The following is a 15,953-nucleotide window of genomic DNA, read 5'->3' as shown; positions in this document are numbered from 1 at the left end:
TCTGAATTGCCACTTAGAATCCAACCCTCTGATTGCTCTTTTTGGTACCTTGGGTGAGGCAGATATACACTTGAGTCTGACTAAATGTTGAACATTATCTTTTGTTTCTCTTTTGGCTAGATGCTTAATTCTTCTTAGGTGGAGAGATGTTGCCCCACCCACCCATGCTCAATGGCTTAGTGATATTATGTCCTGTTTAGACCTTGAAAAAATTCACTACTCACTTCTCAACTCGGACATAAAGTTTCAGAAGGTGTGGGGACCTTTTAGAACCATAGAACCATAGAACATTACAGCACAGTACAGGCCCTTCAGCCCTCCATGTTGTGTCGACCCATATAATCCTTAAAAAAATACTAAACCCACACTACCCCATAACCCTCCATTTTTCTTTCATCCATGTGCCTGTCCAAGAGGATCTTAAGTACCCCTAATGCTTTAGCCTCCGCCACCATCCTTGGCAGGTCATTCCAGCACTCACAACCCTCTGTGTAAAAAACTTACCCCTGATGTCTCCCCTAAACTTCCCTCCCTTAATTTTGTACATATGCCCTCTGGAGTTTGCTATTGGTGCCCTAGGAAACAGGTACTGACTATCCACCCTATCTGTGCCTTTCATAATCTTGTAGTCCTCTCTCATTCTTCTAAGCTCCAAAGAGAAAAGTCCCAGCTCTGCTAACCTTGCTTCATATGACTTGTTCTCCAAACCATGCAACATCCTGGTAAATCTCCTCTGCACCCTCTCCATAGCTTCCACATCCTTCCTATATTGAGGTGACCAGAATTGAACACAATACTCTAAGTGCGGTCTCACCAGAGATTTGTAGAGTTGCAACATGACCTCTCTACTCTTGAACTCAATCCCCCACTAATGAAGCCTAGCATCCCATTGGCCTTCTTAACTACCCTATCAACCTGCGCAGCGACCTTGAGGGATGTATGGATTTGAACCCCAAGGTCCCTTTGTTCATCCACACTCTTAAGTAACTGACCATTAATCCTGTACTCAGTACAGGATTTTCTTGAATATTTTCACAACTCCTCTTTAGATTAAGTCTATTTTTTTTCACTCCCTCACTTTCAGCTTTTTTTCTTCTTTCTTTGGTGGCAGGCATTATTATACTATGTTTTTATTTTCATTTATAGTTTTGGGGGTTTGAATACTTCTAACATCTTGCAATGGTTGGCCTGGGGTTTTTTTTTCTGTGGGGGGGGAGGATACTAACTTTATATGATTTTATTTTGGGTGCTCTTTCATCACTGTTTTGAAGTATATTATTGTTATGTTTATTTTGCACTGTATTAATCTTAATTTTGCTGTTGGGTTTTTGCTGTAGTAATTGTAGAAATGCATTAAAAAAATCAATAAAAAAAAAAGAAGCTGTTTGGGGTGGAGGGAGTGGGAAGCTACCAACAAGGTCCAAGGTCTACACTGACATGGTCAAACCATCGCTCGGGGACCTCAAAAGGTGCCAATGGTGCTTGGACATGACGGTTAATTTTTGCCCACTGGTATTCCACACAGGCTGCAGTCCAATCACACAAGTCCTTTCTAAGACTGTGCCACACAAACCTTATACAACCAGTATCTGTGAGGCCTTCTGGCTCAGATGCACAAGGTCATGTATGGAGTCAAAAACAGTCTGTCTCCAGTTTACGGACAGGATAGGGCAACTGTTTGAGACATCACACGGGAGAGAAATCCCAGCTTCCTCTATCTTAATGTCAGCCAACCGCAGGTCCATGACTGCTGTTCAGTAAGCCTGGACCTCTGGGTCAGTAGTTTGATCAGCTGCCATGCCTGCATAGTTAACCCCTATGTGTATGGCCTCAATGGCTGACCATAAGAGGCAATCAGCCACGGCATTATTTTCCCTGTGATATGTTGTATATCAGTTGCGAACTCTGATACGTAGGCCAGGTGGCATTTGCTGCCATGCAGACCAAGGCTCTGATATCTTAGCCATCGCATTCATGAGGGGTTTGTGGTTAAAAAAAAGAAAACACTGATATGGTGACCCTCTAGAAGAAAATGAAAATGGTGGACAGCCAGATAGAGACTGAGAAGCTCACAGTCAAACATGCTGTGCTTCCTTTCGGGAGGATGGAACTGCCAGCCAAAGAAGGTGAGTGGCTGCCACACACTTCTGGCTAACTGTTCGTGCACAGCACCGACAGCAGAGTCGGAGACGTCAGCAGTAATGGCTGTGCATGTATTGGGAAGCGGGTGTGCCAGTAGGCTCGTGTTAGAAAACTCAGTGTTTTGGACTGATTGAACTCCTATGCTGATGTATATCAAGAATGAAACTTCCAGGTTCCGAACTTTCATTGCAAACAGAATTTCAGAAATTCTTAAGGTCCCACAAGCATCTCAATGCAGGTAATGTTATCACTTCAAGCAATGTGGCAGATGTGACCACTTGAGGATTAAAGGTAAAAGAAACAAGGTATCAGGATCTCAGTATCTTCTTCAGCCTGAAAGGGAATGACCTGCGAATCCTGATTGTTCTAGAGAATTTCTACTAGATAATCTGGATGTCAAGAGTGTTACAATGAATGCCATGCAAACTGAAGATGAGATGGACACAGTAACCTTCTCGTCTTGTACCTGTTTGAGCAAGACAGTGGCCTGGATTCTTAGATTAAAGAACCTGCCCATGTTTCGTAGTTGGAAGGGGAACAGGAAGCAATTTGACTTGCACGAAGAACAATGAGGGTATCCTTTGGAGAGTGAACTTGAGAAGGCCAAAGGTCAGATTGGCCAAGGTTGTCTCACAGTGGAGGAGCTCAGAGAGGCTGAAATTGAGATCATTGGGTCTTGCTAAAGAAAGAGATTTCCAGATGAATTCTTAAATTTGCAAAAGAGAGGAAGTGTGAAAAGGAACAGCCATATTTTCAAGCTCAATCTAGTACTTGAAGATGGTGTCCTGAGGGTTGGTCCTTAGTAGGTCAGCCATGCCTGAAGAGTCTGAACATCCTGTTATACAGCCAAAGGTTCTCTATATCTCAGACCTTATTCTGAAGCACATACATCAAGAGGTGGGACGTGGTGGCTGTAACCACTTATCCAAGTTGCATCAAAATACTGGATTTGCGGTACTGTCTTCCCAGCAGACTACAGTTTGTGTGGCTTCAGAGCTGTGTATCAGACATGGCTATAAACAGCACTGGGACCCCGCAGGAGACTGTATTCACTCCCTTTCTGTTTTCCCTGTAAACCTCGGACTTTAGATACAACAAGTCATGTCATCTGCAGAAATTCTCAATAGAAATTCTCAATAAAGGGAGGATGAGAGGATTCATACAGGTCCCTGGTGGAGGACTTTATCAAATGGTGCAAGCTGAATTATCTGCAGCTCAACATCAGTAAGACAAAGGAGACTTTAGGAAGACTAAACCTGCATTACTCCCTGTTACTATTGATGGTGAGGATGTGGATGTGGTGAGGACCTACAAGTAGCTGGGCGTGCACCTGGATGACAGACTTGAGTGGAGCACCAACACAGGCTATGTACAAGAAGGGCCTGAGTCGCCTTTACTTCCTGAGGAGACTGAGGTCCTTTGGAGTACATAGGCCTCTCCTTCACATGTTCTACCAGTCTGTTGTCAGCAGTACAATCTTCTCTGCAGTGGTGAGCTGGGGTAATGGCATCAACACAGGTGATACCAACAGGTTCAATAAACTGATTAGAAAGAATGGCTTTGTTATAGGAGTCAAACTGGGCAAACTGGAAGCTGTGGTAGAACAAAGAACCCTATGGAAAATCCTGTCAATTCTGGACAATGTTTCTCACCCTCTTCTCACCTTGGCTGAACAGAGGAGCACTTTTAGTAATAAACTAAGACAACTGCCATTGAGAAGTGGAATCTTTCATGGATCAGTGATGTCCTTCAAAAAGGATGTAAGTGGATTTTTAACATCCCCCTTCCCCCTGGCTGATTCACATCATGGAGGAATATGGGAGAGATTGATCAGGTCTGTGCGGAAGATCCTCAATTCACCATGAAGGTACAGAACCTTGATGAAGAGATTTCCCACACAGTCCTTTGTGAAGTAGAGGTCATCATCAATGGTCGGCCAATTACTAAGGCATTCTCTGGTCCCAATGATTTGGAAGCACTAACAACCATTCATCTGTTGCTTCTGAAGACCTCATCATCCTTATGACTAAGAGAGTTCTGAAAGGAAGATGGAAGCAGATCCACTACATGCCAAATTTGTTTTTGTAATGGTGGGTTAAGGAGTATTTACCACAGCTCAAATGTTATATTTAGTTCTGCTGATGACACCACTGTCAATGGGCAAATCAAAGATGGTGACAAATCAGCATGTAGGAGGGAGATTGAAAATCTGGCTAAGTGGTGCCACAGCAACAACCTCTCGCTCACTGTCAGCAGGACCAAGAAGCTGATTTCTGGCTTCAAGAGGAGGAAACCAGAGGTCCATAAGCCAAGTCCTCATCTGGAGATCAGAGGTGGAGAGGGTCAGCAACTGTAAATTCCTCATTGTTATCATTTCAGGGGATCTGTCCTGGGCACAACATACAAGTACAATTACAAAGAAAGCACAACAGCACCTCTACTTTCTTAGAAGTTTGCAAAGATTCAGCATGACATCTAAAATTTTGACAACTTCTATAGATGTGTGGTGGAGAGTATATTGACTGGTTGCATCACAACCTGGTATGGAAACACAAATGCCTTTGAACAGAAAATCCTACAACCAGCAGAGGATATAGTTCAGTCCATCACATGTAAAGCCCTCTCCACCACTGAGCAAATCTACATGCAGTGCTGCTGCAGGAAAGCAGCATCCACCATCAAGGACCCCCAACACCCAGGCCATGCTCTCTTCTTGCTGCTGCCATCAGGAAGAAGGTCCAGGAGCCTCAGGACTCAGAGCACCAGATTCAGGAACAGGTTATTACCCCTTAACCATCAGGGATAACTTCACTCACCCCAACACTGAACACTTCCCACAAACTATGAACTCACTTTCAAGGACTCACCATCATATGTTCTTGATATTTATTGCTTATTTATTGTTATTATCTTTTGCATTTGCACTGTTAGCTGCCTTTTGCACACTGGTTGTTCATCCATCCTATGTTGGGTGCAGTCTTTCATTGATTTTACTGTGCTTCTTCCATTTACTGTGCATGACAGCAAGAAAACAAATCTCAGGGTTGTACATGGTGACATGCTGCATATGTACTTTGATAATAAGTTTACTTTGAACACACACACACACCTGGTGTGTAAGTGCTTCTGTGAGTGCATTGGAAAGGGTACAGAGGAGATTTACCAGGATGCTGCCTGGTTTAGAGAGTATGGATTATGATCAGATATTAAGGGAGCTAGGGCTTTACTCTTTGGAGAGAAGGAGGATGAGTGGAGACATGATAGAGGTATACAAGATATTAAGAGGAATAGACAGAGTGGACAGCCAGCGCCACTTCCCCAGGGCATCACTGCTCAATACAAGAGGACATGGCTTTAAGGTGAGGGGTGGGAAGTTCAAGGGGGATATTAGAGGAAGGTTTTTTACTCAGAGAGTGTTTGGTGCGTGGAATGCACTGCCTGAGTCAGTGGTGGAGGCAGATACACTAGTGAAATTTAAGAGACTACTAGACAGGAATATGGAGGAATTTAAGGTGGGGGGATATATGGGAGGCAGGGTTTGAGGGTTGGCACAACATTGTGGGCCGAAGGGCCTGTACTGTGCTGTATTGTTCTTTGTTTGTTCTCTGTCTTTGTTCTGTGTCTGTGTGTCCGATCTGTTGTGTGTGTGTGTGTGTCAGTGTGACCTGGTGGGTGTGAGTGTGTGTGGCTATCTCTCTGTCTCATCTGGTGAATTTGTGTGTGTGTGTGTGTGTGTGTGTGTGTGTGTGTGTGAGAGAGAGAGAGAGAGAGAGAGAGAGAGAGTAAAAGAGAGAAACTGAGACTATCTGTCTGTCTGACCTGGTGTTTGTGTGACTGTGAGTGAGTGACAGTGTGTGTGTGTGTGTGTGTGTGTGAAAGAGAGAGAGAGAGAGAGAGAGAGAGTAAAAGAGAGAAACTGAGACTATCTGTCTGTCTGACCTGGTGTTTGTGTGACTGTGAGTGAGTGACAGTGTGTGTGTGTCTGACTGACCTGGAGTTTGTGTGTCTGTCTCATCTGGTGAGATTATGGGTCCCTGTGTGTGTGTGTGTCTGTCTGACCGGGTGGTTGTATGTGTGTGGGGGGGGGGGGGGGTGTGTGTATCTGTCTGTCTGTCTGACCTGGTGTGTGTGTGCGCACACACGCACACTTGTCACACCTTCTGAGGGAGTGTATTTGTCTGTCTGATCTAGTGAGTTTGTATGTGTGTGTGTGTCTGACTTTGTGTTGTGTGCATGTGTGAGAGAGAGAGAGAGAGAGAGAGAGAGAGAGAGACCTGGTGTGTGTGTGTGTGTGTGCCTGTCTGTCTGACCTGGTGTTTGTGTGACTGTATGATTGCAAGTGTGTCTGACCATGCGCGTGTGTGTGTGTGTGTGTGTGTCTGACCTGGTGTTTGTGAGCCTGTGAGTGAGAGAGAGAGAGAGAGAGTGTGTGTGTGTGTCTGACCTGGTGTTTGTGAGCCTGTGAGTGAGAGAGAGAGAGGGAGAGAGAGAGTGTGTGTGTGTGTGTGTGTGTGTGTGTGTGTGTGTGTGTGTGTGAGAGAGAGAGAGAGAGAGAGAGAGAGAGAGAAAGAAAGAGAGAGAGACTGAGACTGTCTGCCTGACCTGACGTTTGTGTGCCTGTGAGTCTGTGAGTGAGTGAGTGAGAGAGAGTGTGTGTGTGTGCATGCGTGACCTGGTGTTTGTGTGCGCGCATGTGTGTGTGTGTCTGACCTGGTGTGTGTGTTAATCCATGTGTGCATGTGTGTTTGATTGAAACCTTCTTAATATTGAAAGGCCTAGAGTGAACATGGTGAGAGTAGGAACAACACACACAAAATGCTGGTGGAACACAGCAGGCCAGGCAGCATCTATAAGAAGCACTGTTGACGTTTCAGGCCGAGACCCTTCATCAGGACTGTTAGACAGGACTGACTGTGTGTGTGTGTTTCTGTGCATGTGTGTCTGACTTCATGTTGTGTGTGTGTGTGCACTGTTAGTCCTGACGAAGGGTCTCAGCCCAAAACGTCGACAGTGCTTCTCCTTATAGATGCTGCCTGGCTTGTTGTGTTCCACCAGCATTTTGTGTGTGTTGTTTGAATTTCCAGCATCTGCAGATTTCCTCATGTTTGCATCTCAAAGTAGGACATCCTTTTAGAACAGGGAAGGAATTTCTTTCGCCAGAGTGATGGATCTGTAGGATTTATTGCCAGGGGTGGTTGTGGAGGCCACTAAAGCTGATTTAAATGTCAAAGGTTGTAGGTAGAAGGCAGGAAAATTGAGTTGAAAGGGGAAATAAATCAGTCATGATTAAATGGCAGAACAGAATGGATGGGTTGAACGGCCTAATTCTGCTCCTTTGCCTTATGGTTACAGTTGATGGTCTCCACCTTTCAGTATCTGCTCTAAGTCGCTTCACTTCAGATGGAAGTCAAGCAAATCTTGGAAAAAAATGTGATGTGCAGTTAATACGGGCAAATCAGATTCAGATTCAATTTATTGTCATTTAGAAACCACAAATGCAATGCAGTTAAAAAATGAGACAACGTTCCCCCAGATGATATCACAGAAGCATATGACAAAACCCACTACACCAGAAAATCCATGTAACGTTTGGCAATACCCAATCTAGAGTCCGGAGAGGCTGCTGAGTATTAATATCACGCTACTGTCTAGCGCGTTCCCCAGAGAGGAGCTCCAAATCCACCAGACAAAAAACAAGACCAAAAACTAAAGCTACAAGACCTGCACAAAACCACATAATTACAGCAATCCCATATTTGACATTTGAGACCTTAGCAGATGCTAATCTGCTAAACCCAGGTGCAACCAGCAAAAACATACTAAGTGAAGAACGAGTAAGTAATTTCAAGAATCTAACTGCTTTACAATTACTTGCTTGCAGAGCAGAATTTCCCTGGTACTACCATCCTCACAACTGCTAACAGTGCAAGCCTTGCTACAATGCCGTGTTGTAGATGGCAGTTAACTTCAACTACCTGGCTCATAGGGTCATTTTCACATTACAGATTACATACTCTAAATTACACAGACAGGAAGATTACCAATATACAAAAAACAAAATCAGTGGAATCATCTGTTTCAGTTATTAACCAATGGCATTGAGTTTTAACTGTGTACACCCTTCTTACATCATTTAATAATGGCTGCACGCTTCTCTAACAAGGTTAGTCATTAAAGTGCCAGTCTTGAACAATAACTTACACAAAGATCAAATAAAAAAAAGTTGACTACAACTATGTGAAGCTTTTTATAAAACTGAATGCAGCATTTATAAAAAAAATTCAAAAGTGTTGCTTCCTCAGAATTTTTGTTTATGATAGACGGCTTGAAGATGAACACAAATACAATTTCAGACTACTTGTATCACGTAGGAATTTGGGGAAACAACAAATTAACTTTTATTGAATATAATGTGTTTAATTGCATAATGGTGCTGATGCTTTGCAATAATTCAACTAAGTTAAAATATTTTGTTGATGATTTTCATTTGTACTCAGTGTCTGAGGCTTCTTGCTGAAGTCCAACAATAATTCACCAGCATTAATGGATTTCAGTTGCTCTGGTATCTTTTCTCCATGACCACAACGTCCTGGTGAAACCTTTCACCATGCTCGTCACTAACAGCATCAAGATTTGCAGGGAAGTCTAAATGGGAATGCAAATGAATCTTTAGTGACATGTTGCATTTTATGGTTTTACATGCTTGAAGCATGCTTTCAACCAGCTGCATGTAGTTTGGTGCTCTGTGGATGCCGAGGAAAATTTCAACAACTTCCTTGAATGCCTTCCATGTGATTTTCTCCGGTCCCACTAGAAATTCTTCAAAATGCCTGTCATTGATGACCTGTTTGATTTGTGGACCAACAAAAATGCTTTCCTTAATCTTGGCATCAGTTATTCTGGGAAGCATCTGTCTCAAATATCAAAATCCTTCATAGAAATTCTTGTGCCTGGTGATAGCAAATTCCATCCTTACAGTCCTGAACCCAATTATTACTAAAACCTGTCCTGCCATGCAGCAGCCTAAGTATGCCTGGACAAGATAGGAAACTTCCCAGCTTACATCATAGGTAACATTTTAATTGACTTGAATTATGAATTGAAATAATAAACATAAGTGATTTCAAAAAATGGTGCATGAATGATTGGGAATTTTCATGGTGATTTTCATGATTCAAAATTCATAACATACACCTAAAGGTATTCAGGAAGCAAAATCTTTGTTGTCCAGTGGAATCAGCAGTAAACACTGGTGTATGTTCTTAACGCCACTGTCTATCCAGGAATAAACCCAACAGCTTTTTATTACAACATGAAATATATCTGAAATTTAGCTGTATAGTGAAGTTTGAATCAGTTTCTTTAGGTAAATCATGGATGTGTCATATCATTCCTTTGAAAATATTTTGATAAAATGGACTCAGTGCTCAATTTCATTCTAAAGTTAAAGGACTGCTCACACTAAGAAATTTGTTGCAATTAAATTCTGAAGTGGTGGCTTATAATTGAAAACTTACATTGCCCTCTCAGGACTACTGGATATGCAAATATAAACAACCTCCATCCTGTACCTTTTGATGCCATAAAACAAGTGCAATAACTATAGCTAACATTTTTCACAGCAGGACACACATTAGGTTAACATACTAAAATGCCATGCACCTTTTAACAGTTCAGTTGTTCTTTGCAGAATTTTTAAAAATTGTGTGTGCGGGTGTGGAACGAAGCCCTTGCTGCATGTTGGATGTCAAAAGCAAGGCCTTCGATAAGGTCCTGCATGGGAGGTTGGTCAGGGAGGTTCAGTTACTTGGCATTCAAGATGTGGTAGTAAATTAGATTAAACTTTGGTATCATGGGAAAAGCCAGAGATTGGTAGTAGATGGTCACTTCTCTGACTGGAGGCCTGTGACTAATGGAGTCCCACAAGGATTGGTGCTGGGTCCATTGTTTGTAATCTGTATCAATGATCTGGATGATGAATTTGAGCAAGTTTCAGGATGATACAAAGATTGGGGGTGTAATCGACAGTGAGGAAGACTATCAAAACTTGCAGCAGGATCTGAACCTGGAAAAAGGAGCCAAAAATGGCAGATGGTATTTAATGCATAAGTGTGATGTAATGTCCTTTGGGAGGATCAACCAGCATAGGTCTTGCACAGTGAACAGTAGGGCACTGAGGAGCATGGCAGAACAGACGGACCTGGGAATAGAGATCCATAATTGTGTTACAGGTAGATAAGGTCATCAAGATTTTGGCACGTTGGCCTTTATACTCAATACTTTGATTTATGGAGTTGGGATGTTATGTTGAAGTTGTACAAGACGTTGGTAGACTTTGGCATATTGTATGTAGTTTTGGTCACCTACCTGCAGGGAAGATGTCAATAAGATAGAAAGAGTGCATAGAAAATTTACAAGAATGTTGCCAGGACCTGAGGACCACATTTATATGGTTCAATAGTTTAGGACTTTGTTCCCTAGATTCTAGAGCCTAGACCATAGAGGAATGAGGGGAGATTTGATGAAGGCATACAAAATTATGAGGGGTATAGACAGGATAAGCAGAAGCAGGCTTTTTCTACTAGGTTGGGTGAGACTACAACTAGAGGTCATTGGTTAAGGGTGAAATGTTAAGGGGAACATAAAGGGGAATTTCTTCACTCAGAGGGTGGGGAGAGTGTGAAACGAGCTGCCAGTGGTGGATATGGATTCAATTTCAACATTTAGGAGGGCTGCGATCTGGGTGGAGGTCGATGGGACTGGGCAGATTAATAGTTCAGCATGGACGAGATGGGCTAAAGAGCTTGTTTCTGTGCTGTAGTCTTCTGTGACTAATTGACTAATGAGAGAACACCAATAAAATATGGGAAATCCCAATTTTATTGACATCAAATCACTGAGTTGAGGAAGTAGAAAATAAGTACTGACTCAGCCTAAATTTCTCATGTTTTCTTCAATCAATTTTCTTTTATTCTGAGCAGTTTTCTAAATTTAACCATCTGGCATGGAGGAGCCACTGTGCACAATCAGAAAAAGCTGCAGGAAGTTGTAAACTCAGCCAGCGCCTTCATGGATCCTAGCCTCCCCAGCATCGCGGACATCTTCAAAACATAATGCCTAAAAAAGGCAGTATCTATCATTAAGTACCCCGATTACCCAGTACATACCCCTTCTCATTGCTACCATCAAGGTGGTGGTATAGGACTATGAAGATACACACATTGTAGGAACAGCTTTAGATTTCTGAATGGACAGTGGTACACTACCTCACTGTGTCTGTGTATACACACACAGTATCTTACTGCAATTTATATTTTTATTGTGCATTGCAATGTACTGCTGCTGTAAAACAACCCATTTCACAACATATGTCAGTGTTAATAAAACAGATTCTGATTTTTCTATTTTCTGCATAAATGTTGTTTTAAAATCAACTGAAAACTAATGGCAGTTTCAATGCTGTAAGTATTTAGCTACCTGAAGAATATTTTTTTTATTAATAAATACAAAATTTTAAACAAAATCCTTCCTTTATTAATTCACCCAAAGATTTCAAGGCTATACATTTTGGAGGTAAAGACTTGCTTGCTTTTAGATTTTAAGTGCCTACTGGAAGTATCTTCAGGTTATAACTTTTAATGTACCCATAAAATTCACAGTATGAGACCAATTTAATTCAGCACTTTCCTGAATAAAATTTTGTACACAAGCTCATTGTACAGTAAGCTCCACAAGTCTCAACATTTCTAATTCACATTGTATGGCACATTAAAGCCCTATCAAGTGATGGAAAATTCCAAATAAGTAGTAATGGAAATGTACCACTGTGATATGATGGAATGTAGGATAAGCTGGTAGATAGAAGGACAAAATACACAGGTGGCATTTTTTAATACACAAGCCTATCATTTCATTATTTTTATGTTCACATGAGCAATGAAAGCAGACCACACAGTTTATAGTTTCAGGAATGTCAAGCTATGCTGTCATCAACTGTGGTATACAGAATACAGCTGAACTTTAAAACAAAGTAATAAAGTAGCACAATGCAAACTTGACCATAAGTTCCCAGTCTGATCTGTATTTCCGTATTTGTTTTTATACTTTGCACCACCCAGGCATAAACCATTTGCTTACTATAGGAAAGGAAAATAAAAGGGCAAAGAGCAGGACTGGTAGAGAACTGCTCAAACTCTGTTTGAAAGGGACAAAATAAACAGAGCAGTATTCAAGCAGAGAAAAGGAAAACAGGTTTAAAAAAAACATAGCTTAGCCAAGTTTCACTGAAACTATGCCTGAATTCCATAACCAATGAATGTACGATTGTTTGCTGAATCAATACTCAAAAACATTTGTAAAATTAGTACATCAATTTTGATAACAGGACAATTACTACCTTAAAAGATCAGCCTTTCAAATAAGTTTGAGGTGCTCTCAAAGCATAACATTACAAACTCTACCAAACCAAATCAAAATAGCACAGCTGGCTCTAATAAATAAGTTTGGAAAACAGATTCAAAACAAATTATTTTAAGTAACTCTTTAGAAATTTATTCACTAAATAAAAGTTGAACGTACTGTCAAAGCCATACACAATATTATTTCTGGGGAAAAGGATTTTCTCTAGAGGCATTTCAATGCAAAATATTATTTTACTTTATTCTCCAAAGAAAGACTGGAGATTAAATTTTGTTTTTGTTTCCCCACTTCTGAACAGCAGTGAATCAAAGGAGATATTGCAACCTTGGGAGAGGTTGTTACAAATTAACCATTTCCTTCTAGAACAGAAACAGTTGAGACAGAAGCTTCTATGGTAAAACTGTTTTGTTTCCACTGAACAAGAAAACATGTTCATTAACTCATTTTATTTGCTAAGCCATCTGAGAAAAATGTAAAACATTTTTCCACACATTCTACACGTTACCTCTGTATCCTTTAGATAACACATTTACACTGCCGTAGCTCTTTTTTTCTATTTGAATACCACTGTTTAGCTGAGATTGTTAGGAGCACAAGGGTAAATTCTAAACTGAACGGTTTCTTCCCACTTTTTAAAAACTTGTTCAAAATACGTGTGGCTTTAATTTCGTCATAAATTTTTTAAAAATTATAATAATAATGCAAGTGCTAATTTTTTTTTACAGAAAGGACAAAAACTCAGCAACATCAATCCACAGCTTGAGTATTCTTCAACACTATGTTGAGGCTGTCCTTTTGACTCTAAATGGCCCATTCATTTTCGTGTGCTGACAGAAGCTAGCTTCAAGTTCAAGAACTGAAGTAGATAAAGTAGTGCAAGTTAAATGTCTACCCTTTTCTCTTCCCTCCTAATCCATCTCCTATCCATACTCCTTTTGGGCCAACATCTAAAAATCTGTTAACTGTGTATATAAAACAGAACAAAACAGAACAGATCAGAACAAAACAAAACAAAACAAAACAGCAGGAATCCGTTCAGCCAAGTCTAGGGGTCTCAAGACAATGCAGCAATAGTTTTGTGTTTTAGTTTTTCCTCCCCAAAGTACTTAGTGCAGAAAGGTAATTAGCACACCAAGCACGATCTTTCCCACGGCAGGAAGCACGTCAGAAAACTTTATACATTGCATTGTGCAACATTGTGATCAGGTCAGTGCCGTTAAAATGTTTCACTCCATTTTCAAATGTCACTTTAGGACTGCTTAAGCCTCTTGCGGGGAGGACCAAGGAAAGGGCATTGTGCTGATGCTAGTGAACGGTAAGCTTCTGCCACCAGATGAGGGTGGGACAAGACCATTGACTTCCAACCAGATGTCTCCATTACGTCAGATGCATGGCTATAAAAGTGAAAGAAATAAATTAATTGCATACATTTCCACATTCATTTCTATTATCTACTATTTTACTCCAACTTTGTAAGTTTTCATTTTAATCTCAACTTACTCAGAGATATAAAATTTACAAAACATGCACATTTAAAATAATTATTATATAGTACTGTTGTGCTATAGAATCAGACAATATCACTTTCAAAACAGAACCATTCAATAGTTTAGTCGAATGCAATTATTGCTCTTACCGAAAGAGGTAGAACTGATATATACCCGCAGAGGGTAGCAACTGTCCTTGTCCATACAAACTTATGAGATCACATAATGGTGACTGGCTTATAAATGAAAATCCTAATACATCCCAATATGTGAATATCTAATGACATTCCATTGGAAATTCAGAGGTCAACAAAGCAAAGTGACCAACAAAGTCATCAAATTTGAACTGGCCATTCTGGTGAATATTCAAAGTTCATCACACTATTGGTTGAACATGCAGTTCTTCCAGTACGCATTCTAACCTTAAGCAAAACCAATAGCTTAACTGTTCATTCAACTCATTGCTTCAGAGTGATCTTGGAGGGAGTCAAACTGGAAATGAAGGGTATTTGGAACATTGTGGAAGATAATGTCCATAGTTGTTCTTTTACATAGGATGTTGTTTGGCAGTACAATCTCATTTCATAGAGTTTTTCCTTTTCTTCCCACCTTTCCACATATATAAGTCTTTGAACTCATAATACCAGTAGTAACTGTGATGATATTTTAGTAGCATATGCATACTTTTAAAAAATGATGCTTGCTAATCATCCAACAACCAGTGGTGTTTCGCAGGGATCTGTTCTGGGACCCTTCCTCTTTATGATTTTTAAAAATGACCTGGATGAAGAAGTAGAAGGCTGGGTTAGTAAGTTTGCTGATGACACAAAGGATTGGGGTGTTGTGGATAATCTGGAGGGTTGTCAGAGGATACAGCAGGACATCGATAAGATGCAGAACTGGGCTGAGAAGTGGCATATGGACTTCAATGCAACTAAGTGTGGCATGGTTCATTTTGGTAGGTCCTATTTGAGAAAAGAATATAATATTAATGGTATGACTCTTGGCAACGTGGAGGAACTGAGAGATCTTGGGGTCGGTGTCGATAGGACACTCAAAGCTGCTGCGCAGGTTGACAGCGTTGTTAAGAAGGTGTATGGTGTGTTGACCTTCATCAACCGTGGGATTGAGTTCAAGAGCCGTGAGGTAATATTACAGCTATACAAGACCTTTTAAGAGCCTCTTAGATAGGTACGTGGAGCTTAGATAAATAGAGGGCTATGCGCTAGTGAAATTCTAGGCAATCTCCTGAGTAAGTTACATGGTTGGCAAAACATTGTGGGCCAAAGGGCCTATAATGTGCTGTAAATTTCTATGTTCTCATTTCTATTATCACTAAGTATTTAATAAGTGAAACTTTGACCATTTTTTAAAAATACCAGAGAAATGAAGTTGGTGTGTGGAGGGGATTCAGGCAGAAAGGATATCACCTGCACATATTCTACTCAGCTGACCTGTAGAGCAGGGGTTCCCAACCTGGGGTCCATGGACCCCTTGGTTAATGGCAAGGATCCATGGCATAAAAAGGTCAGGAACCCCTGTTGTAGAGCAACACACAAAATCAGCATAAGCATTGCCAAATCTTCAGTTCTAAGTTGTTACTGACTATCTATTGAAAAAGTCTTCTTATAATGTATTTCAACCACAAACTAAATGAATATGGAGGATTTCTCAGAAATCAAGACCATAGGAACTGCCGATGGACACAAAAGTGGCACCACTCCCGGCACAGGAGACATGGATAAACAGATGCACTTTTGGACATTAGCATATGAAATTAGACTCTACAAGAGCATCTAAAAATATAAATGCATTTATTTTATTTACATGACATTCTCAGAAAAAAATGAACAGTAATTACTTCAATGCTTCACAAATCTAGTATACACTTCCATACAAATCCTA

The 15,953-nt window shown here is 40.8% G+C and overlaps 1 protein-coding gene across 9 annotated transcripts in view; it reads right to left on the bottom strand.

Moving 5' to 3' along the window:
- Nucleotides 1-11,650: 11,650 nt before the first annotated feature.
- Nucleotides 11,651-15,953, bottom strand: part of spop (speckle type BTB/POZ protein) — a 121,552-nt gene continuing 117,249 nt past the window's right edge. For 6 of the 9 annotated variants that reach the window (XM_059956634.1, XM_059956635.1, XM_059956636.1 and 3 more), the window contains one exon: nt 11,652-13,955. In XM_059956634.1, the coding sequence (XP_059812617.1) occupies nt 13,811-13,955 (145 nt within the window). In that variant the 3' untranslated portion in view covers nt 11,652-13,810. Of the gene's footprint in view, nt 13,956-15,953 lie in introns of all 9 variants that reach the window. The other 3 variants (XM_059956640.1, XM_059956642.1, XM_059956633.1) reach the window with 1 other exon arrangement.

The sequence above is a fragment of the Hypanus sabinus genome, chromosome X1 (genome assembly GCF_030144855.1).
Source record: "Hypanus sabinus isolate sHypSab1 chromosome X1, sHypSab1.hap1, whole genome shotgun sequence".
Lineage (NCBI taxonomy): Eukaryota > Metazoa > Chordata > Chondrichthyes > Myliobatiformes > Dasyatidae > Hypanus > Hypanus sabinus.
Note: the sequence above shows the minus strand (reverse complement) of the source record. Positions and strands in the feature narration are given on the sequence as shown.